At 45.1% G+C, this 27403-nt stretch overlaps 1 protein-coding gene across 4 annotated transcripts; it reads left to right on the top strand.

The window, feature by feature from the left end:
* Positions 1–10376: 10376 nt before the first annotated feature.
* On the top strand, positions 10377–26868 carry LOC124048145 (F-box only protein 11-like). Of its 4 annotated transcripts, none has more exons than XM_046368618.1 (21): positions 10377–10730; positions 12138–12295; positions 12691–12772; positions 12879–13023; positions 13210–13339; positions 16320–16403; positions 16512–16644; positions 16761–16867; positions 17003–17114; positions 17222–17328; positions 19921–20058; positions 20156–20373; positions 21853–22033; positions 22124–22246; positions 22403–22488; positions 22598–22929; positions 23034–23141; positions 23519–23599; positions 23975–24083; positions 24893–24991; positions 25201–26868. In XM_046368618.1, exons 1-21 carry the CDS (start codon positions 10643–10645, stop codon positions 25328–25330), a joined length of 2751 nt encoding a protein of 916 aa, XP_046224574.1. In that variant the 5' UTR covers positions 10377–10642; the 3' UTR covers positions 25331–26868. The 4 variants fall into 4 exon arrangements, with proteins under 4 accessions (XP_046224574.1, XP_046224575.1, XP_046224576.1 ...); XM_046368619.1 differs by having other exon boundaries at positions 10379–10730; positions 12141–12295; XM_046368620.1 differs by lacking the exon at positions 23519–23599 and having other exon boundaries at positions 10380–10730.
* The last annotated feature ends 535 nt before the right edge of the window (positions 26869–27403 follow it).

The following is a 27403-nucleotide window of genomic DNA, read 5'->3' as shown; positions in this document are numbered from 1 at the left end:
TTTTTTTAATGTATCTATTTTAGAATAACATGCTGACCACACCGCTTAGAATAAGGCTGTAATGTAACAAAATGTGGAAAAAGTCCAGGGGAATGCAGTGTACAGTATATTCAGACTTCAGGGCCTCTTGCCGGCTTTAATGTGGCTCGATGGTCTATGGTTTTGACACATCAGTCTAAACTAAACACACATGCAAACACAGACTGAACACACTCACTGGTCCCCTACCTCCTACCCTCAACACCTTACACCCTACCCCCCAGCCCCAACACCATAAGCCCTTATACACCATAAGCAGCTTATACAATGGAGTGAGTGATGGGAACGGTATCCTTGATTTCACCCAGCCTATCAGAGAGCAAGGTTACTGTTTTGCAGTAATAGTTCATCTGTATCCATATTGATTTTGATTTATTCAATACTTGTAGAGCTTTGCAAGATCCTCAGAGTTAGGGGAGGGGGCAGATGGTAGGGTTTAGGGGAAGGGGACTGAGGGTAGGGGAAGGGGTCAGAGGGTAGCAGAAGGTTTCAGAGGGTAGGGTTAGGGGAGAGAGGGTAGGGTTTAGGGCACAGAGTGTAGGATTTATGGGGCAGAGGGTAGAGTTTAGGGGGCAGAGTGTAGGGTTTAGGTGGCAGAGGGTAGGTTTTAGGGGTCAGAGGGCAGGGTTTAGGGGAAGGGGTCAGAAGGTAGGGTTTGGGGTCAGAGGGTAGGGATTAGCGGACTGGTTCCCAAACCTTTTTGGCCCGCGACCCCATTTTGATATCTGAAAATTATATGACAGTCAATTGCCAATTAGTCTGACTTAATCTATTTATCTCACCACCAGTAATGAGATGGGTGTGCTTGATGAATGTCGCGTCGGAGCTTCTCAAAGTCAGGGGGCGTGGTCGACAGTGCACACCTCATCTCTCCTGTCACATCCAACTTCGATCGATATTTGTTTTTAATGCAGACGAGAGAGCTGAATCAGCGTACCGTGTGTTTTAATGCTTGGAGGGAGACGGCACAGTATTCCCTTTGAGTCAGGAACCAAAACTCCTCCATAGTGATCCCTGAATGCGTTTTCTGCAGCATTCGGTCACATGAGAACTTGATCAGCTGTTCGATTTCTCGATTCTCTAAAACGATGTTGGAGGCAGCTTATGGAAGAAAAATTAACATTACATTCTATGACAACAGTTCTGGTGGACATTCCTGCAGTCAGCATGGCAGTTGCACGCTCCCTCAAAACTTGAGAGATCTGTGGCATTGTGTTGTGTGACAAAACTGCACATTTTAGAATGGCCTTGTATATTCCCCAGCACAAGGTGCACCTGTGTAATGAACATGCTGTTTAAGCTTCTCGAAATGCCACACCTGTCAGATGGATGGATTATCTTGGCAAAATAGAGATACTCGCTAAAAGGGATATACACAAATGTGTGCACAAAATGTGAGGGGAAAAAAAGTTGTGTGTATAGAAAATGCCTGGGATCTTTTATTTCAGAACATGAAACATGAGATATATATATATATATATACAGTACCAGTCAAAAGTTTGGACACACCTACTCTTTCAAGGGTTTTTCTTCATTTTTACTATTTTCTACATTGTAGAATAATAGTGAAGACATCAAAACTATGAAATAACACATATGGAGTCATGTAGTAACCAAAAAGGTGTTAAACAAATCAAAATAGATTTGATATGTTTGAAGAATCTAAGTAGCCACACTTTGACAGCTTTGTACACTCTTGGCATTCTCTCAACAAAACCTCTGTAGCACTTTGCGGTTGAGGGAGGTGCAGTTGCCATACCAAGCGGTGATGCAGCCAGTCAAGATGCTCTCAATGGTGCAGATGTAGAACTTTTTGAGTCATGCCAAATCTGTTCAGCCTACTGAAACTGTCACGCTCTATTCACAATTGTGTGGGTGTGTGTGGACCACGTTAATTCCTTAGTGATGTGGACACAAAGGAACTTGAAGCTCTCGACCCGCTCCACTACAGCCCCGTCGATGTGGATGGGGGCTTGCTTGCCCGCCTGTTTCCTGTAGCCCACGATCAGCTCCTTGGTCTTACTGACGTAGAGGGAGAAGTTGTTGTCCGGGCACCCCACTGCCAGGTCTCTACCTCCTCCCTGTAGGCTGTCACTGCCGTCTGTGATCAGACTTACCACCACTGTGTCGTCAGAAAATTTGATGGTGTTAGAGTCGTGCGTGGCCATGCAATCGTGGGTGAACATGGAGTACAGAAGGGGACTAAGCACACACCCATGAGGGCCCCCCATGTTGAGGGCCCATCCACTGATGGGCCCAGCTGAGGGCGGCCCGTCAGGAAGTCCAGGATCCAGTAGCAGATCAGCCATGATCAGAGCATTGTCTTCTTCAAATTGGCTTGTTTGTGAATGTCTTCAAACAATTTCTCCACCATCTACTAGACACAATAAATAAATGACAGAAAAGGTTAGGTTCAATACTCCAGGACTGCATGTGGTGGTAAATCACCAATATTAGCTTAACACTTAACATATAAAAAATGTAAAACCCTGTTAAAACCATGTATTAGAAACACTACCTTCTACTATGTTGTTTTGCATTGCATGAAACAAATGTTTGCTTTCAAATAAAATCAAATTTTATTTGTCACATACACATGCTTAGCAGATGTTAGTGCGAGTGTAGCGAAATGCTTGTGCTTCTAGTTCCGACAGTGCAGTAATAACCAACAAGTAATCTAGCTAACAATTCCAAAACTACTGTCTTATACACAGTGTAAGGGGATAAAGAATATGTACATAAAGATATATGAATGAGTGATGGTACCGACCGGCATAGGCAAGATACAGTAGATGGTATTGAGTGCAGTATATACATATGAGATGAGTATGTAAACAAAGTGGCATAGTTAAAGTGGCTAGTGATACATGTATTACATAAGGATGCAGTAGATGATATAGAGTACAGTATATACGTATACATATGAGATGAATAATGTAGGGTATGTAAACATTATATTAGGTAGCATTGTTTAAAGTGGCTAGTGATACATTTTACATCATTTCCCATCAATTCCCATTATTAAACAACACCCTGTCGTTCTCAACCAACATCAAGGCGGTGGCCCGTTCCTGTAGGTTCATGCTCTACAACATCCGCAGAGTACGACCCTGCCTCACACAGGAAGCGGCGCAGGTCCTAATCCAGGCACTTGTCATCTCCCGTCTGGATTACTGCAACTCGCTGTTGGCTGGGCTCCCTGCCTGTGCCATTAAACCCCTTCAACTCATCCAGAACGCCGCAGCCCGTCTGGTGTTCAACCTTCCCAAGTTCTCTCACGTCACCCCGCTCCTCCGTTCTCTCCACTGGCTTCCAGTTGAAGCTCGCATCCGCTACAAGACCATGGTGCTTGCCTACGGAGCTGTGAGGGGAACGGCACCTCAGTACCTCCAGGCTCTTATCAGGCCCTACACCCAAACAAGGGCACTGCGTTCATCCACCTCTGGCCTGCTCGCCTCCCTACCACTGAGGAAGTACAGCTCCCGCTCAGCCCAGTCAAAACTGTTCGCTGCCCTGGCCCCCCAATGGTGGAACAAACTCCCTCACGACGCCAGGACAGCGGAGTCAATCACCACCTTCCGGAGACACCTGAAACCCCACCTCTTTAAGGAATACCTAGGATAGGATAAGTAATCCCTCTCACCCCACCCCCCCTAAGTTTTAGATGCACTATTGTTAAGTGACTGTCCCACTGGATGTCATAAGGTGAATGCACCAATTTGTAAGTCGCTCTGGATAAGAGCGTCTGCTAAATGACTTAAATGTAAATGTAAATGTAAATTAAAGTGGCTGGAGTTGAGTCAGTGTGTTGGCAGCAGCCACTCAATGTTAGTGGTGGCTGTTTAACAGTCTGATGGCCTTGAGATAGAAGCTGTTTTTCAGTCTCTCGGTCTCAGCTTTGATGCACCTGTACTGACCTCGCCTTCTGGATGATAGCGGGGTGAACAGGCAGTGGCTCGGGTGGTTGTTGTCCATGTTTAAACTTCAAAGAAAGAAACCTGTCAATTATTTAAGAGGTTTGGTTTGAATTCTTTGTTGTACTGTCTACTTAATTAGTTTGACCTATTGCGTTGATATGTGAAATAGTGGCCTGATTTGGTTTAGCCAATTAAAAGTCTTGTTAAGTTTTGGGCCGATCGTGTGAACTTTGGTTTTATTTACTGGTGTGGGGCACTTTTAGGGACACTTTTGACACTGCTGGAGACGTGAAGAGAAACAGAGACGTACACTGTTGAGTTTAAACTTTTGCATCTGATGGGGCCTCCCGAGTGGTACAGCAGTCTAAGGCACTGCATCACAGTGCTAGAGGCATCACTACAAACCCGGGTTCGATCCTGAGCTGTATCACAACCCAGCCACGATCTGGAGTCCCATTGGGTGGTGCACAAGAGGAGGGTTTGGCCGGGGGGGCTTTACTTGGCTCATCGTGCTCTAGTGACTCCTTGTGGTGGGCTGGGCGCCTGCAGGTCGACCTCGGTCGTCAGTTGAACGGTGTTTCCTCCGACACATTGGTGCGGCTGGGTTCCACGTTAAACTGGCGGGTGTTAAGAAGCGCGGTTTGGCGGGTCATGTTTTGCAGGACGCATGACTCAACCTTCGCCTCCCGAGCCCATTGGGAGCGAAGGTTTGGCGGTTCACATTTCCCCTGTCTTCTCAATATAAAGTTCAAGATATGTTTAATGTTTTTAAGAGATATATAAAGATGTTTGTGTTTGTTGTTGTTTGCAAACCCGGGTCAAATGCAACTCCAAAGTATTTGAGGTGCTTCGAGTTTTGGAGATGCGCCTAATTTAGCCTAGAAAGTTGAAATGTTAGGTATAGTGTGTACTGGCAGGACAGAGAGAAGCCAAAACTAACCCTCACCCACACACGCACACGTACTTGATTCATTTCTTGTGTTATCAGAAACATTCTGTCCTTCAGCACATCCAAATTGTTCAAGGACAAAGGCCAATCTCCCAACCCTTCTGTGTGTGTGTGCCTGTGTGCCTGTGTGCCTGTGTATGTGTGAGAGAGAGAGAGATAGAGCGAGAGAGAGCGAGCGAGCGAGTGAGAGGAGGTTACACAGCTGCACGCAGCCGGTTTATCATGAGGACGGAAAATGCTGGTAGATATGCCTCATACACACACAGTGTATCAAACACACACACAGTGTATCAAACACACACACACTCCAAATATGTTATTTCAAGGTTGCAGGTGCAAGGCAGGTCCATGAGTCCACCTGAATGTGGATAAACACTCTGATGCCCAGTCCCAAATCAACCCCCAGTCCCTAGGCCTAGCTACTACCACTTACCACCTACCAGGGCAGTGGGGTAGCCTAGCAATTAGAGCGTTAGTCCAGTACCAAAAGGTCGCTAGTTTGAATCCCCGAGCCGACAAGGTGATAATTCTGCCGGTGTGCCCTTGAGCAAGGAACTACACCCTAAATTGCTCCAGGGTCAGCGTTGATACTGCCTGTGACCCCACTCATAAAGAGTTGGGAAATGCAAAAAAACACATTTCAAAATCACACGTGTATTAATAGGACAAATATAAGCACCCACCAAATTATACCGAACAAACATATAAACGCAACATGTAAAGTGTTTATTTCTGAAATACAGCTGAAATAAAAGCTGAAATAAAAGATCCCAGAAATGTTCCATATGCAAACAGCTTGTTTCTCTCAAATGATGTACACAAATTCATTTACATCCCTGTTCGTGAACATTTCTCCTTTGGCAAGATAGTACATCCACCTGACTGGTGGGGCATATTGAGAAGCTGATTAAACAGCATGAATATTACACAGGTGCACCTTGTGCTGGGGACAATAAAAGGCTACTTTAAAATGTGCCGTTTTGTCACACAACACAACGCCACAGATGTCTCAAATTGAGGGAGCATGCAATTGGCATGCTGACTGCAGGAATGTCCACCAGAGCTGTTGCCAGAGAATGTAATGTTCAATTCTCTACCATAACCCGCCTTCAACATCATTTTTGAGAATTTGGCAGTACGACCAACCGGCCTCACAACCGCAGACCACATGTAACCACGTGTAACCACGCCAGCCCAGGGCCTCCACATCCGGCTTCTTCACCTGCGGGATCGTCTGAGACCAGCCACTTGGACAGCTGTTGAAACAGTGGGTTTGCACAACTGAAGAATTTCTGCACAAAGCGTCAGGAACCGTCTCAGGGACGCTCATCTGCGTGCTCGTCGTCCTGACCAGGGTCTTTACCAGACTGCAGTTTGGCGTGTATGGCGTGGTGTGGTCGAGCGCTTTTCTGATGTCAACGTTGTGAACAGAGTGCCCCATGGTGGTGGTGGGGTTATGCTATGGGCAGGGATAAGCTACAGGCAACGAACACAATTGCATTTTAATCTACTGCGATTTGAATGCACAGAGATACCGTGATGAGATCCTTAGGGCCGTTGTCGTGCCATTCATCTGCCTCATCACCTCATGTTTCAGCACGATAATGCACAGCCCCATGATGCAAGGATCTGCACAGCCCCATGATGCAAGGATCTGCACAGCCCCATGATGCAAGGATCTGCACAGCCCCATGATGCAAGGATCTGCACAGCCCCATGATGCAAGGATCTGCACAGCCCCATGATGCAAGGATCTGGACACAATTCCTCCCTACCTTTTTTAAAACGTTTTTTAAAAATGTATTGAACCTTTATTTACTCAGGCAAGTCACTTAATTAAGAACAAATTCCTACTTACAATGACGGCCTACCAAAGGCCTCCTGCGGGGACGGGGGCTGGGATTTAAAAAACTAAAAAACAATATAAATATAGGACAAAACACACATCACGACAAGAAACAACACTAAATAAAGAGAGACGTAAGACACCAACATAGCAAGGCAGCAACAAATGACATCACAGCATGGTAGCAACACAACATAACAACAACATGGTAGTAGCACAAAACATGGTACAAACATTATTAGGCACAGACAAAGGCACAAAAGGCAAGAAGGTAGAGACAACAATACATCACACAAAGAAGTCACAACTGTCAGTAAGTGTGTCCATGATTGAGTCTTTGAATGAAGAGATTGAAAGAAAACTGTCCAGTTTGACTGTTTGTTGCAGATCGTTCCAGTCACTAGCTGCAGCGAACTGAAAAGAGGAACAAATCAGGGATGTGTGTGCTTTGGGGATCTTAAACAGAATGTGACTGGCAGAACGGGTGTTGTAAATGGAGGATGAGGGCTGCAGTAGATATCTCAGATAGGGGGGAGTGAAGCCTAAGAGAGTTTTATAAATAACCCCAGTGGGTCTTGTGACGGGTATACAGAGATGACCAGTTTACAGAGTATAGAGTGCAGTGATGTGTCCTATAAGGAGCTTTCTTGGCAAATCTGATGGCCGAATGGTAAAGAACATCTTGCCGCTCAAGAGCACCCTTACCTGCCGATCTATAAAGTATGTCTCCGTAATCTGGCATGGGAAGGAAGGTCATCTGAATCAGGGTTAGTTTAGCAGCTGGGGTGAAAGAGGAGTGATTACGATAGAGGAAACCAAGTCTAGATTTAACTTTAGCCTGCAGCTTTGATATGTGCTGAGAGAAGGACAGTGTATTGTCTAGCCATACTCCCAGATACTTGTATGAGGTGACTACCTCAAGCTCTAAACCCTCAGAGGTAGTAATCACACCTGTGGGGAGAGGGGCATTCTCCTTTACCAAACCACATGACCTGTGTTTTGGAGGTGTTCAGAACAAGGTTAAGGGTAGAGAAAGCTTGTTGGACACTAAGAAAGCTTTGTTGTAGAGCATTTAACACAAAATCCGGGGAGGGGACAGCTGAGTATAAGACTGTATAATTTGCATATAAATGGATGAGAGGGCTTCCTACTGCCTGAGCTATGTTGTTGATGTAAATTGAGAAGAACGTGGGGCCTAGGATTAAGCCTTGAGGTACTCCCTTGGTGACAGGCAGTGGCTGAGACAGCAAATGTTCTGACTTTATACACTGCACTCTTCGAGAGAGGTAGTTAGCAAACCAGGTCAAAGACCCCTCAGAGACACCAATACTCCTTTGCCGGCCCACAAGAATGGAATAGTCTACCGTATCAAAAGCTTTGGCCAAGTCAATAAAAATAGCAGCACAACATTGCTTAGAATCAAGGGCAATGGTGACATTCATTGAGGACCTTTAAGGTTGCAGTGACACATCCATAACCTGAGCGGAAACCAGATTGCATACCCGAGAGAACACTATAGACATCAAGAAAGCCAGTCAGTTGATTATTGACAAGTTTTTCCAACACTTTTGATAAACAGGGCAAAATAGAAATATATATATAACAGTTAGGATCAGCTTGATCTCCCCCTTTAAATAAAGGATGAACTGTTGTTGCCTTCCAAGCGATGGGAACCTCCCCGGAAAGGAGAGACAGGTTATAAATGTCAGAGACAGGCTTGGTGATGATAGGGGCTGCAACATTAAAGAAGAAAGGGTCTAAACCATCTGACCCAGATGTTTTTTTAGGTCAAGTTTAAGGAGCTCCTTTTGCAACTTGGGATCAGTGACTGCCTGCAGGGAGAAACTTCGTAGCAGGGCAGGGGGAAAAGAGGGAGAAGCATTGGGGATAGTTGCATTAGAAGGGGTGGGAGATGAGGAAATGTTAGACGGGCAAGGAGGCATGGCTTAGTCAAATAGGAATCCTGACTTAATGAAGTGGTGATTGAAGAGCTCAGCCATGTGCTTCTTGTCAGTAACAACCACATCATCAACATTAAGGGACATGGGCAGCTGTGAGGAGGAGGGTTTATTCTCCAGGTCTTTAACTGTTTTCCAGAACTTCGTGGGGTTAGACCCACAAAGAGAGAACTGCTCCTTAAAGTAACTAACTTTGTCCTTCCGGACAGCCTGAGTGCACTTATATATTATTTGCCAGAACGTCAGCCGGTCAGCCTGTGCCGAGTATGCATGTGCCGAGCCTTTCGCCCTATGCCATTTTTGAGGTGGAGTAACTCTGCAAGATCACGGTCGAACCACGGGTTGAACCTGTTTTTAATCCTCATTTTCTTTATGGGGGTGTGTTTGTTAACAATACCACTGAAAATCTTTTAAAAAAGAAGGTTCAAGCGTCTTTGAAAGAGTGGATCAAGCTGATTCTATACCATTTACAGAGGCCAGGTCATGAAGGAGGGCTTGCTCATTAAAGTTTTTTACCAAGTGTCTATGACAAATCAGCACAAGTCGTTTCACTGAGCAGCCATTACGAACACAGGCTGTAAAACAGTGATCGCTACGGTCAATACAGAAAACACCACACTGATACATATCAGGATTATTTGTGAGGATAACATCGAGGAGAGTAGCCTTCTGGGTGTTTGGAGTCATACCTTGTGGGACTGCTAATAATCTGAGATAGATTTAGAGAGTCCCATGGCTTTAGGTCAGGTGGTTTAAGCATATCCCAGTTCAGGTCACATAGCAGGACAGATTCAGATTTAGTGTAAGGGGCCAGGAGAGAGTTTAGGGCAGGTAGGGAGGGTACAGGCCAGTGCTGATGGAGGACGATAGCACCCAGCAACAGTCAACAAAGAGCTATATGAAAGTTTAATGCTTAAAACCAGCAAATCAAATTGTTTTGGGACAGACTTCCAACAGATGTATATCTGTATTCTCAGGTAAGTGAATTCCATAGATTAGGACTTAATGAATGTATTTCAATTGACTGATTTCCTTCTGTGAACTGTAACTCAGCCAAACCGTTGAAATTGTTGCGTTTATATTTTTATTCGGGGTATTATTATGTACACATCAAAGGACGACTAGAGGGCAACATTGCACCATATTTCTAGACCGTCCCCTAGTGATCACATTCACAACCAGGCGACTAGGTTTAGTGTGCAGCACAGTAGCCACTTACCCATTAACACGCAACATCTGCGCAAGCGAATGCCATAAAACATGATCTTGAGCATGGAAGTAGCACACACACATACAAGTGCTACAGCACCAGGCTGGAGATAGCTGGTTTTGCCCTCAATTATATCAATTATGTTACAGACCATTGCTTTTACTGAGCGGCGTGCCCACTCTACTATCCTGGGTTGTATCCATACGTTTGGTTCTGGCCCACTGCCTCTATTGTGTGGTTACCCAAACCAAAAACGCCCTTCGGCTATGCAAAGCAGTGATCTCCCCTCCCCTCCTGCTTTATCACACTTGATTCAGCTAAGCAACTGCTCCTGCTCCACAAGACCTTGATTTATTCAGGTGTGTTGTGTAGCGTTGGAGCCAAAGTCTGCACTCCAGGCTACACGAGGGCAGCGTTCTCAAGAGGACCTGTGTATGCTTGGCCACAGGAGGTCGCTGTGAGCCCAGGGTGTGATTGGTGGCAGACATCCTCCAGTGTTTTTTTTTTTTCCGAATGTCCCTGTGTGAGTTAATGGCTCCTCCTGCTAGATACGGAGCTGGTGGCGAGCAGTCCGAAAAACACTAACTACACCCGGGTAGATAGTTAGCGTGCAGGGTGGTTTGAGAGAGAGGCTCACCGGGTTGTAGTCGAGGCCTGGTGTTAAAGCGTGAAGCGGATGGTCGAGGAAAGCGTTCTGTATTTTAACAACAGACTCTCCAAAAAATGAACTCCGTCAGAGCCACCAACCGGAGACCCAGGCGAGTCTCAAGGCCGCGCCCGGTGCAGCCCGACCGGAACGAGGGGGACCGAGGTGAGAGGGACCATCGCCAGAGCACTGTAGGGCTGTAGCCGTGTCAGGACGGCAAGGCTCCACAGTGACCCCCAGCCTCAGCTGCCTGGAACGAGAGTGTTATTTAGGCAAAGCCGAGGCTTGTACCTCTGTGGCACAGGCCGCGCTTTGTTTGGCTTGAGTGACTGTGGCTACCAGTGGGGCTGGGGGGGGAGGTAGCGTGAGTGCTTTCCCTGCTGCGTAGTTCGCTACCGCGTTGACTAGCTGACGTTAACTAGCCCATATAACTATGCAGCCATCCATAACGTCGACCAAGGCGAACCCACCGACTTTGGCAGGTTGTGAATGTTCATGGGCATGCCAGTAACGTTACTAGCTAGCTATCGTCGGCTTCTGACGAAATTAAATCCGCGTTTTTGTATTTTGAACTGACATTTTTGGGGTGTGCTGCCCATACTCCAGTAACTAGCGAGTTACTTTAGCTCGCTAACGACGAGCTATGAATGTCTACTTCAGCGATGAACGATCAGCCGCAATTTAGACAAGTACATTTTCTTGTTAAGCAGTCAACCAGCTAGTTAACTGCGTGGCTCACACTCAGACATTTAATTCAGCAATCTTAACTACCTGGTTAAGCTAACCAGTTATGTCTAACTGAGTGCTAACGTTGGCTAGCTGGCTGTGTTTGTTTACCTGGCAGATTTACTAGCGAATAGTAGTACCTACGTAGTTGAGTTTTGACTCGTCGGTGCAGGTCTGGTCGGCCCGTTTACCCGCAGGTCAACTTTTCGGGGCTTATAGGGGCTGTGGCTTTGTTATCGCAGTGTGATGGTCAAGAGGCCGGTGGCCAGCTAGGGAAGGACGTTGTGGGGCACAGTCAGGCCCTATTCTGGTAGTCAAACCGCAGGGACGCATCTGCAGTTATCAATCACCAACCATAATCTGTCAGCCACACAGCCTTGTAATACAATAGCCTACCCCTGTCATATATTAAACACATCCATGACACCACCCAGTCTATGAATGACCTAAAGTCGTTTTAGAAGAGGCGGACTAGGATGACACTGATCAGCTGTCATTACTAATAAATGTGTGTTTAATCAGCCCTTTACACCCTTACCAACTACAGTAGTGATTAGTCTGTGTGGGTGGATGGTGTTGTTTAAATGGCATCTGCCTGTTGGTGTTTGTCTGTTGAACTGTGCTGATGGAGAAGATGTATGTCTCTTTGCGCTGTGTTTACACAGGCAGCACAATTCTGATATTTTTCACACTCATTTGTGTTTCGACCAATCAGATCAGCTATGGAAAAGATCTGACGTAATTGGTCAAAGGACCTATTAGTGGAAAAATCAGAATTGGGCTGCCAGTGTAAACGCAGCCTATATGTGTCAGACTTTGTTCTGACTGTGTCCTCTGTTTGTCCAGCAGATGAGGAGGCTCCAGCTGCAGCAGCGGAGGTGGCTGTGGAGGAGTCTGGGCCTGCAGCTGGGAACAGCCCCTACCAGCTCCGACGCAAGTCTCTACTGCCCAAGAGAACAGCCTCCAGTACTGCAGCGGCCTGCCCCAGCAAGACCGCTATGGAGGTCAGACCGAGAGAGAGCACCATTCTGTGTTTGTTCACGTCCCTTAATGGGTTTAAAAGGACTGGTTTGTGGTCCTGTATTTCTGATGGTGGAGCAGGGTGCTTGCACCACCAGGGTTGCCGGTTTAATTCCCGGGGCCACCCATATGTAAAATGTATACATACATGACTAAGTCGATTTGGATAAAAGTGTCTGCTGAATGGCATATATTAGGTTATTCTGATACATTATTTTTGAAACAGTGTGAACTCCCACTGGCACCAGTGTACTTTTCGGGAGTATGGTAGAGGACATTATTGGTGTGAGAGACAGAATGTGTGTGTGTGTGTGTGTTAGTGTCTCAGTCATTGGAGGAGGTAGCTGTGTGTGTGTTACTGATATGTGTTCTGACACAGGGAGCGTCCACCTCGACGACAGAACCCTTCGGTCACCGAGCCAAACGAGCCAGGGTCTCTGGCAGGAGCCACGACCTGCCGGGTAAGAATGTGTGTCTCGGCGTACTAGTCAATGACGTGAGGTGTCTGCATGGCTCTTTCTACAACTGTATGGATCATCTATTAATACTAATGGAATCTGTGTGTAGCGGCTCTAGCAGAGCAGTACCTGCAGCAGAAGCTTCCAGATGAGGTGGTTCTGAAGATCTTCTCATACCTCCTGGAGCAGGACCTCTGTCAGACTGCCTGTGTCTGCAAACGTTTCAGCCAGCTAGCCAACGACCCTATACTCTGGTACACAATCTTCAGTGGACTGTGACTCTATATACTGAAGGGAAAACAGTGACACATTTTCTTGCCCATTGTAGTTAACTGATATGTCACTATCGATCGTTATTGGTCCGCACTGACATGAAGGCTGTTGATTTGTGCATCCCTCTATGCCTGAAATTGACCTTTGCCTTTTCTGTTTGTGTCCAGGAAGCGTCTGTACATGGAGGTGTTTGAGTACACCCGTCCCATGATGCACCCCGAGCCAGGCAAGTTCTACCAGGTCAGTCCTGAGGAACACGACCACCCCAACCCCTGGAAGGACAGCTTCCAACAACTGGTGCGTCGACTGTGTGTGTGTGTGTGTGTGTGTGTGTGTGTGTGTGTGTGTGTGTGTGTGTGTGTGTGTGTGTGTGTGTGTGTGTGTGTGTGTGTGTGTGTGTGTGTGTGTGTGTGTGTGTGTGTGTGTTTTTTCCATTAGTGCATGAATTTGGTTAATTAGCCGGTTACATAATCATTTTCAGCCTGCTACTTTTTCTACTTCATTTTAACTAGGCTCCTTTTCATTTTAAAGTTTAAATTTGCTAGTCTGTCGAGTCCGCTAGAATGAACGATATGCATTTTCTGGAGATCTAGGATAGGTGCCTGTCAGTCAGAGGGCGATGACCCATACCTAAGTGGCGATGACAGGGAAACTAAGTCTGCTGTCTGTCCCACCTCCCGGTACAATTTGTGTGCGCTGTGTTTGTTTGCAGTCAAATTTCTATACACTGAGGAGGGAGAGAATTTGCTCGTCACATGTAATGTAAGTGGTAACGATGAGTTGAAATCCACCACTTAGTCTAACTATTATTTTCTGGCACATTGATTTATTTTCTATTGCATGTTTCATATAGCCAGCCACGCGGAGTCGTGGTGGATGGTAGGCTATTTACTGTGCTGTGATTGACAATTGACCAGCAAATGTTGACTCGTTTATAAAAGGTATCCGACTGAGAGAGACGTTCATTTGTCTCCCTAATTTGCCTAGGCTACTGGTAGGCCCAGGGTTTTTGGCGATTATCTGGAGATAAATTATGAAAACATTTGAGGAAGGTGGTGAATCATCACTGCAGGAACGATAGTTAGTGGAGAGCCTCATTCTGGTCCAAATATGATCATTAGGGCCCTCGTGGAATCCAGGCATTAAAACGGTTTCAACAATATAAAAACATTTGACCTTAGGGGGTAATCAACAAAATGTCTTGAAAATGAGTTAATTTGCCCAAGTTTATCATACGACATGAACAGAATGCATCAGTGATTTTGATTTCCTGCAGCTTACTGAATAGGCAACGAGAATGGAGCTGTGTGTGTGGGGGGCCGTTAGCAATGATGCTAATGAAAACAGTCTTCTGGTAGATGGAAAGGCTTTCCCATAAACCTTCTCAGGGCTTGACATTAAGGTTTGTCTGGGGGAAAGTTTAAAAAAGAAATGGTGGACAACCAGAATATAGATTTAAGTTCATTCAAGTAATAAAAATCACTCTCAAAACAATTACCCTGATCAGAATAGGACCAGGCAGTGCACAGCAGGGCAATGCATATTTCACATTCTGAGTAAATTACTTACAGTCCTATTTGCTTGAGCCTATTTAAATAAATCTGTAATATTTACACAAAGCAAGATAACAATGTAAACAGACCTAAGAGTCTTACAGCAGCGCCACATATCCGGTCAGAAAATGTTTTATTTTTTTCTCTCGTTCGAATGTAGGGCGATCTGGGCCAATAGCCGAAGCCTATTTTTCTAGAGGACACTGCAGTGTCTTATTGTTATAGACGACCACGTGTTCTATTTTCTCTCCATTTGATTATGACTTGTCCAATTGAGCCTCTCGTTCAGTTTAATGCGTGCTACGTTTCTCCTGCTTCTCAATGAAATGTTAACAAGTAGTCCAAGCTTACCTGGCAGAATGATATCATGATTATTTTCATCCAAGTCAGTGGGTATTTGTCAGTGGTGTAAAAATACTTGAAAGTATTAGTAGTTTTTGGGGGTATATTTACTTAACTAATTTATATTTTTGACAACTTTTACTTCACTATATTTCTATAGAAATATTGTACTTTTTACTGCATACATTTTCCCTGACAACCAAAAATACTTGTTACATTTTGAAGGCTTAGCAGGACAGGAGAATGGTGAAATTCACACACCTATCAAGAGAACACGTGGTCATCCCTACTGCCTATAGTCTGGCGAACTCACTAAACACAAATGCATCTTTTGTAAATAGTGTTGGAGTGTTCCCCCTCGCTATCTGTACATTTTAAAAACAAGAAAATGGTGCCGTCTGATTTGCTTAATATAAGCCATTCTAAATTAGTTCAATTTTAACTTCTACTTTTGATACTTAAGTATATTTAAAACTAAATACTTTTACTCAAGTAGTATTTTGCTGGGTGACTTTTACTTGAGTAACTTTCTATTAAGGTATCTCTACTTTTACTCCAGTATGATAATTGGGTACTGTTTCACCACTGGTATTTGTTTGGCCAACTCTACCATGGTATGTGCGCTACAAAAACAAGCTAACAGCCTATTGCTAGGTGCTCACTGGAATTAAAGGGTAACTACATCCCAAAGTTAAAATGTCTTACAACTTTTCACTGTCCTCAAAAGTGGTCTCCTGCATTTGTTGTGGACAAAAACATTTTTTAAAGTGATTTTTGAATGTGAAAACCTGAAGAGAAAAAAATGTGGGCTATATACTGTACTTTTTGTTTGTTTTAATAAAATACAGAATTTGAAGAAAAAACATTGACAATTCATATCTTGTCGTGAAACTGTAAATATAACTAATCAAGAGAAGACAGGTTAAATGTTAACATTAAAAAGTTAAATGTTAACGGTAAGGTTAAATGTTAACAGTAAGGTTAAATGTTCTCTTAGAAAATAGTCCTGATCATATAGGCCTGGAACTAGACAAAATCCAAAACAACTAACAATACACTGAATTAATATTTTTATAAGTAATTTTAAAGTCCATGTCTTTCCTAAAAAAAATACAACACATTTTTCCAATCTGGGAGGTAAATTCTTTTATTAAGTCATTTTACTGTGTATTTTAAATAGAATCAATACATTAGAATGTACCAGAGGCCACCAAAATAGAGCTGCTTTTGGAGAAAATAATCTGAAAGGCCCAGGGGTGCCTGGTTGGCTACATTTTCTATTTGGCTGGCTACTCTATGTATTATACTGGTGGGTGTATGTGTGTGGTTAGACAAACATTGTGTTAATGTTATTTGAACATTGTTGTAAAATTGTGTTGCAGTATAAAGGAGCACATGTGAAGCCAGGCTTTGCTGAACATTTCTACAGCAACCCTGGGAGGTTCAAAGGCAGGGAGAATATGCTGGTAAGAGACACATAATTATACTCACGGTCTACTGAAAGCACATTTTTCAATATGGCTGCGAGTCAGCTCCATTCTAGCTTGATTTGATGTAACCGTGTCTGTCTCCAGTACTATGACACCATAGAAGATGCGTTAGGAGGGGTGCAGGAGAGTCATTTTGATGGGCTGATCTTTGTCCACTCTGGGATCTACACTGACGAGTGGATCTACATAGAGTCCCCTATCACCATGATTGGAGCAGGTACTGTGTGTGGTCCGTCTATCTCTGTCTCTCTCTGTCTGTCTGTCTGTCTGTCTCTTGCTGCCTCTGTCTGTATTATCTAGTGGTAGAAAGTGCCTTTCTTTTTGTGTGTGTAGCTCCTGGAAAGGTGTCTGATAAAGTGGTTATTGAGAACACCAGAGACTCGACGTTTGTCTTCATGGAGGGATCGGAGGACGCCTACGTAGGATACATGACTATTAGGGTGCGTTGCTAACACCGGACCAACTCTCTCTCTTTCACACACACACACACACACACACACACACACACACACACACACACACACACACACACACTCTCCCCACATCTCCCCTCTCACCTGTTGTTTCATCTTCAGTTTAACCCAGATGATAAGTCGGCTCAGCACCACAACGCCCACCACTGTCTGGAGATCACTGTCAACTGTTCTCCCAACATAGACCACTGTATCATCAGATCTACCTGCACAGGTAATGTGCACACAGTCCGCAGTAGGGCTTGTGTGTTTTGCCTGTGTTTTGCCTGTTTAGTTTGTCTCCAGTGGGGGATGTTGGGTAATGTAGTTTCTCTACTCCAGTGGGCTCGGCGGTCTGTGTGAGCGGCCAGGGGGCGTGTCCTACCATCAAACACTGCAACATCAGCGACTGTGAGAACGTTGGACTTTACATCACCGACCATGCACAGGTAAACAAAACACATCACCGACCATACACACCACTAACCACTCTTTAAAAAATCTCTCTATGTATTCCTGCATGATATCTATGAGGATAATGTATTGCATGGTATCTATGGGGATACGTAAGGGATAAACGCCCACGTTCTGTTCATTACCTTGGAAATATTGGACGAGGGGGAGCCGAGTCCGTTTGCCAAGGTAATGTACGGAGGAGCAGAGGCGTATACCACAGTTGCCAAGGAAAACAATGTTAAAACACACATTTACTGGTAGAAATTAAATGTATTCGTTGATATTTAAATGTTTAAGTGAATTCATATTATCACATCTTCTGGTTGCTAGAGATGTGATCTAGTCTTTCATTTGATTAGTTCGCTACCCATTCGTTGGTTGTCTATGTTCTGTTGCCATGCTCGCTGGCAACGTTCTTATCCCTTGCTTGCTAGCTAGCCAACTAGCTACGGCTAATAGTCATGGCCTCTGCAGCCTGAATAACAGCAAAGTAGCTGCATTTGCATTTGTTTAAACTGTTTTCTATTGACATTCCTTTGCCTACATCCATAACAATGAGCTGATGCCCGTTTTTACTTGGCAGAGCAGAAGTGTGTGCCTTCTCGTCAGGACACTCGTCAACACTGTTCATTATGAGGAGATAGCATTGCATATCAAACACTAGGCTAGAAGTTAGCTAAATAGTTTGTTGCTAGCAAACCTGCCAACATGGCAACTGAATTTTTTTTAAATATATCAGATGCTGAAAGCAGCTGGTCAAACTAGAAACATGTAGAAGGATTTGACAGCATAGCACCACTTAGATCGTGACTGCAACAGTAGTGACCAGATAAATCCGTGTTTCACTCACCACGCTAGATCAGGTGCTATTAAAAGAAGTATGTATTTGCAAAAACAAATCGCTTGCTAGCTACGTTTTTCATCGTTGGACCTGTGTTTACTATGTTTCCAATTTTGGTGGTTGTTGGTTTAGCTTTCTGTAATTGTAGCAAGTTACGGTTTGCATGTGTACAGTTGTGGCCAAAAGTTTTGAGAATGACACAAATATACATTTTCACAGTCTGCTGCCTCAGTTTGTATGATGGCAATTTGCATATACTCCAGAATGTTATGAAGAGTAATCAGATTAATTGAAATTAATTGCAAAGTCCCTCTTTGCCACACAAATGAACTGAATGCCCCCCAAAAAAAACATTTCCACTGCATTTCAGCTTTGCCACAAAAGGACCAGCTGACATCATGTCTGATTCTTTCGTTAATACGGGTGTGAGTCATGACGAGGACAAGGCTGGAGATCACTCTGTCATGCTGATTGAGTTTGAATAACAGACTGGAAGCTTCAAAAGGAGGGTGGTGCTTGGAATCATTGTTCTTCCTCTGTCAACCATGGTTACCTGCAAGAAAACACGTGCCGTTATCATTGCTTTGCACAAGAAGGGCTTCACAGGCAAGGATATTACTGCCAGTAAGATTGCACCTAAAACAACCATATAACAGATCATCCAGAACTTTAAGGAGAGCGGTTCAATTGTTGTGAAGAAGACATCAGGGCGCCCAAGAAAGTACAGCAAGCGCCAAGACGTCTCCTAAAGTTGTTTCAGCTGTGGGATCAGGGCACCACCAGTACAGAGCTTGCTCAGGAATGGCAGCAGGCATGTGTGAGTCCTTCTGCATGCACAGCAGCGAGGCAAAGACTTTTGGAGGATGGCCTGGTGTCAAGAAGGGCAGCAAAGAAGCCACTTCTCTCCAGGAAAAACATCAGGGACAGACTGATATTCTGCTAAAGGTGCAGGGATTGGACTGCTGAGGACTGGGGTAAAGTCATTTTCACTGATGAATCCCCTTTCTGATTGTTTGGTGCCATCCAGAAAAAAAGCTTGTCCAGAGAAGACAAGGTGAGCGCTACCATCAGTCCTGTGTCATGCCAACAGTAAAGCATCTTGAGACCATTCATGTGTGAGGTTGCTTCTCAGCCAAGGGAGTGGGCTCACTCACAATTTTGCCGAAGAACACAGCCATGAATAAAGAATGGTACCAACACATCCTCCCGAGAGCAACTTCTCCCAACCATCCAGGAACAGTTTGGTGAGGAACAATTCCTTTTCCAGCATGATGGAGCACCTTGCCATAAGGAAAAAGTGATAACTAAGTGGCTCGGGGAACAAAACATCGATATTTTGGGTCCATGGCCAGGAAACTCCCCAGACCTTAATCCCATTGAGAATTTGTGGTCAATCCTCAAGAGGCGGGTGGACAAACAAAAACCCACAAACTCCAAACATTGATTATGCAAGAAAGGGCTGCCATCAGTCACGATGTGGCCCAGAAGTTAATTGACAGCATGCCAGGGCGGATTGCAGAGGTCTTGAAAAAGGGTCAACACTGCAAATATTGACTCTTTGCATCAACTTCATGTAATTGTCAATAAAAGCCTTTGACCCTTATGAAATGCTTGTAATAATACTTCAGTATTCCATAGTAACATCTGACAAAAATATCTAAAGACACTGAAGCAGCAAACTTTGTGGAAATTAATGTGTCATTCTCAAAACTATCTATGAGGATAATGGTGTCATGTGTTGCAGGGTATCTATGAGGATAATGAGATCAGTAATAATGCATTGGCGGGAATCTGGGTTAAAAACCATGGCAACCCCATCATCAGACGAAACCACATCCACCACGGCCGAGATGTAGGAGTCTTCACCTTCGACCACGGCATGGTAACTCACTGACCTATAACCTCTCACCCACCATTTCTCAGGTTCTTACATTGGTGCTGTACATTGCAATGCTGACAGTATTTCTCTCTCCCCTCAGGGTTATTTTGAGAGTTGTAACATCCACAGGAATCGTATAGCAGGCTTTGAGGTGAAGGCGTATGCCAACCCTACAGTGGTTCGCTGTGAGATCCACCATGGCCAGACAGGGGGCATCTATGTGCATGAGAAAGGACGGGGACAGTTTATAGAAAACAAGATCTACGCCAACAACTTCGCTGGAGTTTGGATCACCTCCAACAGCGACCCTACGATACGGTACACATACACCCCTACAATACTGTTACACATACACCCCTACGATACTGTTACACATACACCCCTACGATACTGTTACACATACACCCCTACGATACTGTTACACATACACCCCTACGATACTGTTACACATACACCCCTACGATACTGTTACACATACACCCCTACGATACTGTTACACATACACCCCTACGATACTGTTACACATACACCCCTACGATACTGTTACACATACACCCCTACGATACTGTTACACATACACCCCTACGATACTGTTACACATACACCCCTACGATACTGTTACACATACACCCCTACGATACTGTTACACATACACCCCTACGATACTGTTACACATACACCCCTACGATACTGTTACACATACACCCCTACGATACTGTTACACATACACCCCTACGATACTGTTACACATACACCCCTACGATACTGTTACACATACACCCCTACGATACTGTTACACATACACCCCTACGATACTGTAACACATACACCCCTACGATACTGTAACACATACACACGCATAGTAACCCTACGATACGGTACACATACACCCCTACAATACTGTTACACATACACCCCTACGATACTGTTACACATACACCCCTACGATACTGTTACACATACACCCCTACGATACTGTTACACATACACCCCTACGATACTGTTACACATACACCCCTACGATACTGTTACACATACACCCCTACGATACTGTTACACATACACCCCTACGATACTGTTACACATACACCCCTACGATACTGTTACACATACACCCCTACGATACTGTTACACATACACCCCTACGATACTGTTACACATACACCCCTACGATACTGTTACACATACACCCCTACGATACTGTTACACATACACCCCTACGATACTGTTACACATACACCCCTACGATACTGTTACACATACACCCCTACGATACTGTTACACATACACCCCTACGATACTGTTACACATACACCCCTACGATACTGTAACACATACACCCCTACGATACTGTAACACATACACACGCATAGTAACCCTACGATACTGGTACACATACACCCCTACGATACTGTTACACATACACCCCTACAATACTGTTACACATACACACGCATAGTAACCCTACGGTACACATACACCCCTACGATACTGTTACACATACACCCCTACAATACTGTTACACATACACACGCATAGTAACCCTACGATACGGTACACATACACCCCTACGATACTGTTACACATACACCCCTACAATACTGTTACACATACACACGCATAGTAACCCTACGATACGGTACACATACACCCCTACAATACTGTTACACATACACACGCATAGTAACCCTACGATGCAGGAAACACACACACGCATAAAACTACTCTATGAAATTATAGACACTAACCCCTCTCTCAGTATTATGGGCTGTTTGTTGACGTTCTGTCCGTCTCTAGGGGTAATGCAATCTTTAATGGTAACCAAGGGGGCGTGTACATATTTGGCGACGGGCGTGGCCTGATAGAGGGGAACGATATCCATGGCAACGCTCTGGCAGGAATCCAAATCAGAACCAACAGCTGCCCAATTGTACGCCATAACAAGATCCATGACGGACAGCACGGCGGCATCTACGTGGTAAACAAACACTCTTCAAACTATTTTTCTCATATAGATCCTTGGACTTGTGCATCTCAGGAGATGTTGCTAAGTGTTGTGTGTGTTCAGCATGAGAAGGGCCAGGGTGTGATCGAGGAGAACGAGGTGTACAGCAACACGCTGGCAGGAGTCTGGGTGACCACCGGCAGCACACCTGTCCTCCGCAGGAACCGCATCCACAGCGGCAAACAGGTAACACACAGCCCACACTCATTCTCTCACCGTTCTCGTTGGGAGAACAAATACATAAGGGATATTCTTGTATCCTGTGAGAATTGGAGGCCTGTCTCATTACTGTCTGAACTCTAAATTGTTTAAGTCCAACCTAACGCCCTTCCTCCCTCTCAGGTTGGCGTGTATTTCTATGACAACGGCCATGGGGTGTTGGAAGACAACGACATCTACAATCACATGTACTCTGGCGTTCAAATACGGTACGTCCTGCCTCCTCACACGCCAGTCAAAGGCAGGACACGCGGTGCGCACGATAACGTTTGACTAACGTTAGATAGCGGTTTTACTAACACTGTTGGTTGTCTATAGGACGGGCAGCAACCCCAAGATCCGACGCAACAAGATCTGGGGAGGACAGAACGGAGGCATCCTGGTCTACAACTCCGGTCTGGGTTTCATCGAGGACAATGAGATCTTCGACAACGCCATGGCGGGCGTGTGGATTAAGACGGACAGCAACCCCACGCTGCGGCGCAACAAGATCCACGACGGGAGAGACGGAGGCATCTGTATCTTCAACGGAGGGAGAGGTCTCCTGGAGGAGAATGATATCTTCAGGAACGCCCAGGCAGGGGTCCTCATCAGCACCAACAGCCACCCGGTGCTCCGCAAGAACCGCATCTTTGACGGTTTTGCTGCAGGTGAGCTGCCCACATTTTACATCAACTTTACTGTCCTGACTGGTCAATACTGTAACCTACTCGCCGTCCGTCACCTGTGTTGAGGATGTCATTTCCTGTCTCAGGTATTGAGATAACCAACCACGCCACTGCAACTCTGGAGGGGAACCAGATCTTCAACAACCGTTTCGGAGGCCTGTTCCTCGCCTCGGGAGTGAACGTCACCACGAAAGGTAGCTAGCGCTAACAGGGTAGGGTAATATAGCGCTAACAGGCCAGACCAGTGGTAGTCAGTGTATTTCTGAAGTAGCCACTTGTGAAACAACCTCGCTGGGCAAGCCACCCTAGGCTACTGTCAGAGAAAGGGGGTTGGGGGGGGGATTCACTTTAATTCACACATGATATTTATAGATACTAATTAACATGGACAAACAAGCTATTTCATTCTCCATTGTAGGACACTTGGCTATTAGACACAAATGTTACTAAATAATTTGATGAATCTTTTGAATATGGCCTTATTGCCATTATCTCAAAAGTTATAGCTCAAAGATATGTTAGATTTCAGTCTGAAGGAAGTATATGGTTTTAATCAGTTCATTTCCCCCAGTCATTCTGCGCAGATTCATCACTCTCCCTTCTAACGAGTCCTACACAGCTTGTGTTCGTCGTAGATGGAAACAGAAGACACGTATGTGTTCCTGAGAGTCTCTGCTTTCAGGAATGGGGTCATACTCTGTTCAACAGCTCTAGTCAAATTCCTAGGAATATTATCTGTGTTTGTCCCAGCTGCTAATAGTGGATACTAGAGGTTACTGGCGTAACTGTGGTTCGATGTACTAATTAAGCAGCACATTCAGCTGACTGAATAATAACTTGCACAACACATTCATTCAGATTGTTGCAGAGAGACGCCAATAGGGTTGCCGTGAGACGCGCAGTGACTATGGCTGGCTTAGACTGTATAGAAAAAGGTTCTTGGTCACTGCACTTTCTGGATATGTGATCTTTTGGGAATGCCTATCAAGTGGACAGGCTCTCATCCTCTGCTCCGCCTCTCTTCCAGATAATAAGATAATGAATAACCAGGACGCCATAGAGAAAGCTGTGAGCAGAGGACAATGTCTCTACAAGATCTCCAGCTACACCTCCTACCCCATGCATGACTTTTACAGGTACACACACCAGCCCATGCACGACTCCCACAAGTACACACACCAGCCCATGCACGACTTCCACAAGTACACACACCAGCCCATGCACGACTCCAACAAGTACACACAGCAGCCCATGCAGGACTCCCACAAGTACACACAGCAGCCCATGCACGACTCCTACAAGTACACACACCAGCCCATGCACGACTCCTACAAGTACACACAGCAGCCCATGCACGACTCCTACAAGTACACACAGCAGCCCATGCACGACTCCTACAAGTACACACAGCAGCCCATGCACGACTCCTACAAGTACACACAGCAGCCCATGCACGACTCCTACAAGTACACACACCAGCCCATGCACGATTTCTACAAGTACACACACCAGCCCATGCACGACTCCTACAAGTACACACACCATTCCATGCACGACTCCTACAAGTACACACACCATTCCATGCACGACTCCTACAAGTACACACACCATTCCATGCACGACTCCTACAAGTACACACACCATTCCATGCACGACTCCTACAAGTACACACACCATTCCATGCACGACTCCTACAAGTACACACACCAGCCCATGCACGACTTCTACAAGTACACACACCAGCCCATGCACGACTCCTACAAGTACACACACCAGCCCATGCACGACTCCTACAAGTACACACACCAGCCCATGCACGACTCCTACAAGTACACACACCATTCCATGCACGACTCCTACAAGTACACACACCATTCCATGCACGACTCCTACAAGTACACAGCAGTTACTCCACTGATGTTTTCTTTGACCTGTGTGTGTCCAGGTGTCACACCTGCAATACGACAGACCGGAACGCCATCTGTGTGAACTGCATCAAGAAGTGTCACCAAGGACACGACGTGGAGTTTATACGGCACGACAGGTGAGTAGCCCACACCAACCGTTTACTACCGACTAGATGGTCCCACTTGTGGCGTTCTGTTTCAGAAGAATTGAAGGACTGTCAGAACTAGTTTTTGACGAATCTTCTTAGATTTATGTTTTCATTTTGTTTTGGATCTTTCTTTGTCTCACGCCCTGTCCTGTAATCCATGTCCCCCCCCCCCCCCACCCAAATCTCTCTCTCTCTAGGTTTTTCTGTGACTGTGGAGCGGGAACTCTGTCCAACCCCTGTACTCTGGCTGGAGAACCCACACACGACACGGACACACTTTACGACTCAGCCCCGCCCATAGAGTCCAACACGCTGCAACACAACTGAACACACACACGTCACATGTACACACACACACTACATAAACACACCCCCTATAATCTACATACACACACTACATAACACACTCATATATATGCGCGCGCACACACAGACATATACACCACTCACACACGCTGGCCATAGGGAGCCAGAGAGACTGAACACGGTGTTTTCAGCAGGGACTGGCATGAGGAACCCTGAGATTCAGAGTGAGACTGAGACAGTGATGCACTTGGGAGTCTCTTCTAAAGGGAACTATGAAGCTGGTCTGAATTTGACTGGTCTGGTCTGGATTAGCCTCTGGTGTACTGTGTTGAGAAACTGACTCGTACTGAACGGCCACATGAGATTCTCACCATTGCATCTCTGGACGCCAAATGGCCAGGTAGAGGATGGATAGTGAGTGTGGAGAGGGTAGGGAAGTGGCTACTCTGATAATGTCAGAGTGGCCAATGAGACTTCCTTCCCCTGTGACCCCTCACCTCTCGGCGACTCCAGGATCCTGGGAATCAAACTTCCTCCCAAGACAGGAAGAAAGGAGATTTAGCCCCACCCACTGAGAAAGCGCTTCCTGTTCAGAGGCATCTGTTACTAGGCAGTGGATGGCTGATATATACATATGTACTGCTAGCGGAAGAGAGGGACTTTGATCAAGCACCTCTGCTTTTATAATATGTTATTCTGATCAACAGATATTATTTTAATGCTTTCTCATGTAGTTTTGTATTTACAAGCAAAAAATCTTACTGTATTTGAATGTCTTTTTATTATTATATATTATAATTATAAATGTTTGTCGTGTTGACCCCAGGCTTGCTGCAGTAGCTGTTAATGTCCCAGTGAATTTGTTCTTTCTGTGAAAGAGAATCGCGTTTAACACTAAAGACTCTCTCCAGGCTAGTAGATGTAGGACTGGTGGAAGATTGTGTGTGTGTTTGTTGGAAGTGTGCATGTGTATGGTTGTGTTCATATGCAGTCCATGTTTCTGGAGAGAGTCAGATACGGGCGTCAGGCCTTTTTCAAACTGGGACAAAGGAGTCGTTCTGCAGTGCCCTCTCATATTCTCTCCCCTTCTTGTTCCCTCTCCTCCCTCCCTACTTCCCCCGCTCTCTTCCTTACCCTGATCTCTCCCTCTACTAATTCTCTCCCCCCCTTCCTTTTTCTGTCTTTGTATTCTGGTGACTGTGGCTCCTCATACAGCCTGGATCGTATGCATGTGCACCATAACATCAAGGTCGTGTGCCCCTGCTCAGACGCTGCGTGCCACGTCGTCGACTGTGCCGTCGGGAACCAGATTGCTATTACATATGTGGTTAATTTGATGCGTAAAATACCTTCCCAGGCATAAGATCTGGCACGCATCAATAACGTCTGACCAGGGGGACACAACCCTAGACTTAATATATTGTGAAGTATTAATACAACCATTATGTAGATGCTAGTATGAATTCAAAAAGGGTTTCATTTCCTAGGAAGAAGAAGAAAAAAAGAAGACGGGAAACTGGTCGTTTGTAAGAAAATAAAACTTTATTAGATCAGCGGTGTCTGCTTTTTACGATTGATTTAATTCCGTTCTACCCATTTACAACGAGCCTGTGCTCCTCCCACCAGCCTCCCTTGCAATACAACATTTGGTAACAAACAAGCAAACTAAAATCCAATCAAAGCTCAAGTAAAGTTGTGTGCGAATATTGCACCGACAACGGTCTCCTGACTAGACCAGTGTGTCACTGCTCTCGCGTCAGCCAGGCTAAAATGTTCTCACACTCAGGTTTGTTCATGAATTATGCAAGTGTCAAATCACACTAACGTTATTTGTAACTTGAACTTCGTGTGCAAACGAAAGATTTGTTTATGATTTACTCAACTTTTATTCGTGTGTATAAAGGAGGCTGTTCGTCAATTGTTTCTTCCAATTTGAACTGCCATGTAATATGCTCTAAAGATGCTTAGTGTCCTCGGGTTGTTGATCTCCAGAGATCTGGCGTCTCGGCTGAGAGGTAAAGGGTTTATTCATGCAACCAGCATTAATGTCCAAAGGAAAATACAGAACGATTTCAAAATGTTGAACAGGATTTT

This window comes from Oncorhynchus gorbuscha, linkage group LG11 (assembly GCF_021184085.1).
Source record: "Oncorhynchus gorbuscha isolate QuinsamMale2020 ecotype Even-year linkage group LG11, OgorEven_v1.0, whole genome shotgun sequence".
Classification (NCBI taxonomy): Eukaryota; Metazoa; Chordata; class Actinopteri; order Salmoniformes; family Salmonidae; genus Oncorhynchus; species Oncorhynchus gorbuscha.
This window is presented reverse-complemented; position numbering and strand designations above follow the sequence as displayed.

Bases quoted from the DNA above. Each gene is read 5' to 3' on its own strand.
- LOC124048145 (XM_046368618.1), top strand. From the start codon at position 10,643: ATGAACTCCGTCAGAGCCACCAACCGGAGACCCAGGCGAGTCTCAAGG. The intron at 13,340-16,319 runs GTGCGTCGACTG...ATTGTGTTGCAG, and splicing joins AGGACAGCTTCCAACAACTG to TATAAAGGAGCACATGTGAA. The intron at 23,142-23,518 runs GTAGCTAGCGCT...CATTTCCCCCAG, and splicing joins AGTGAACGTCACCACGAAAG to TCATTCTGCGCAGATTCATC.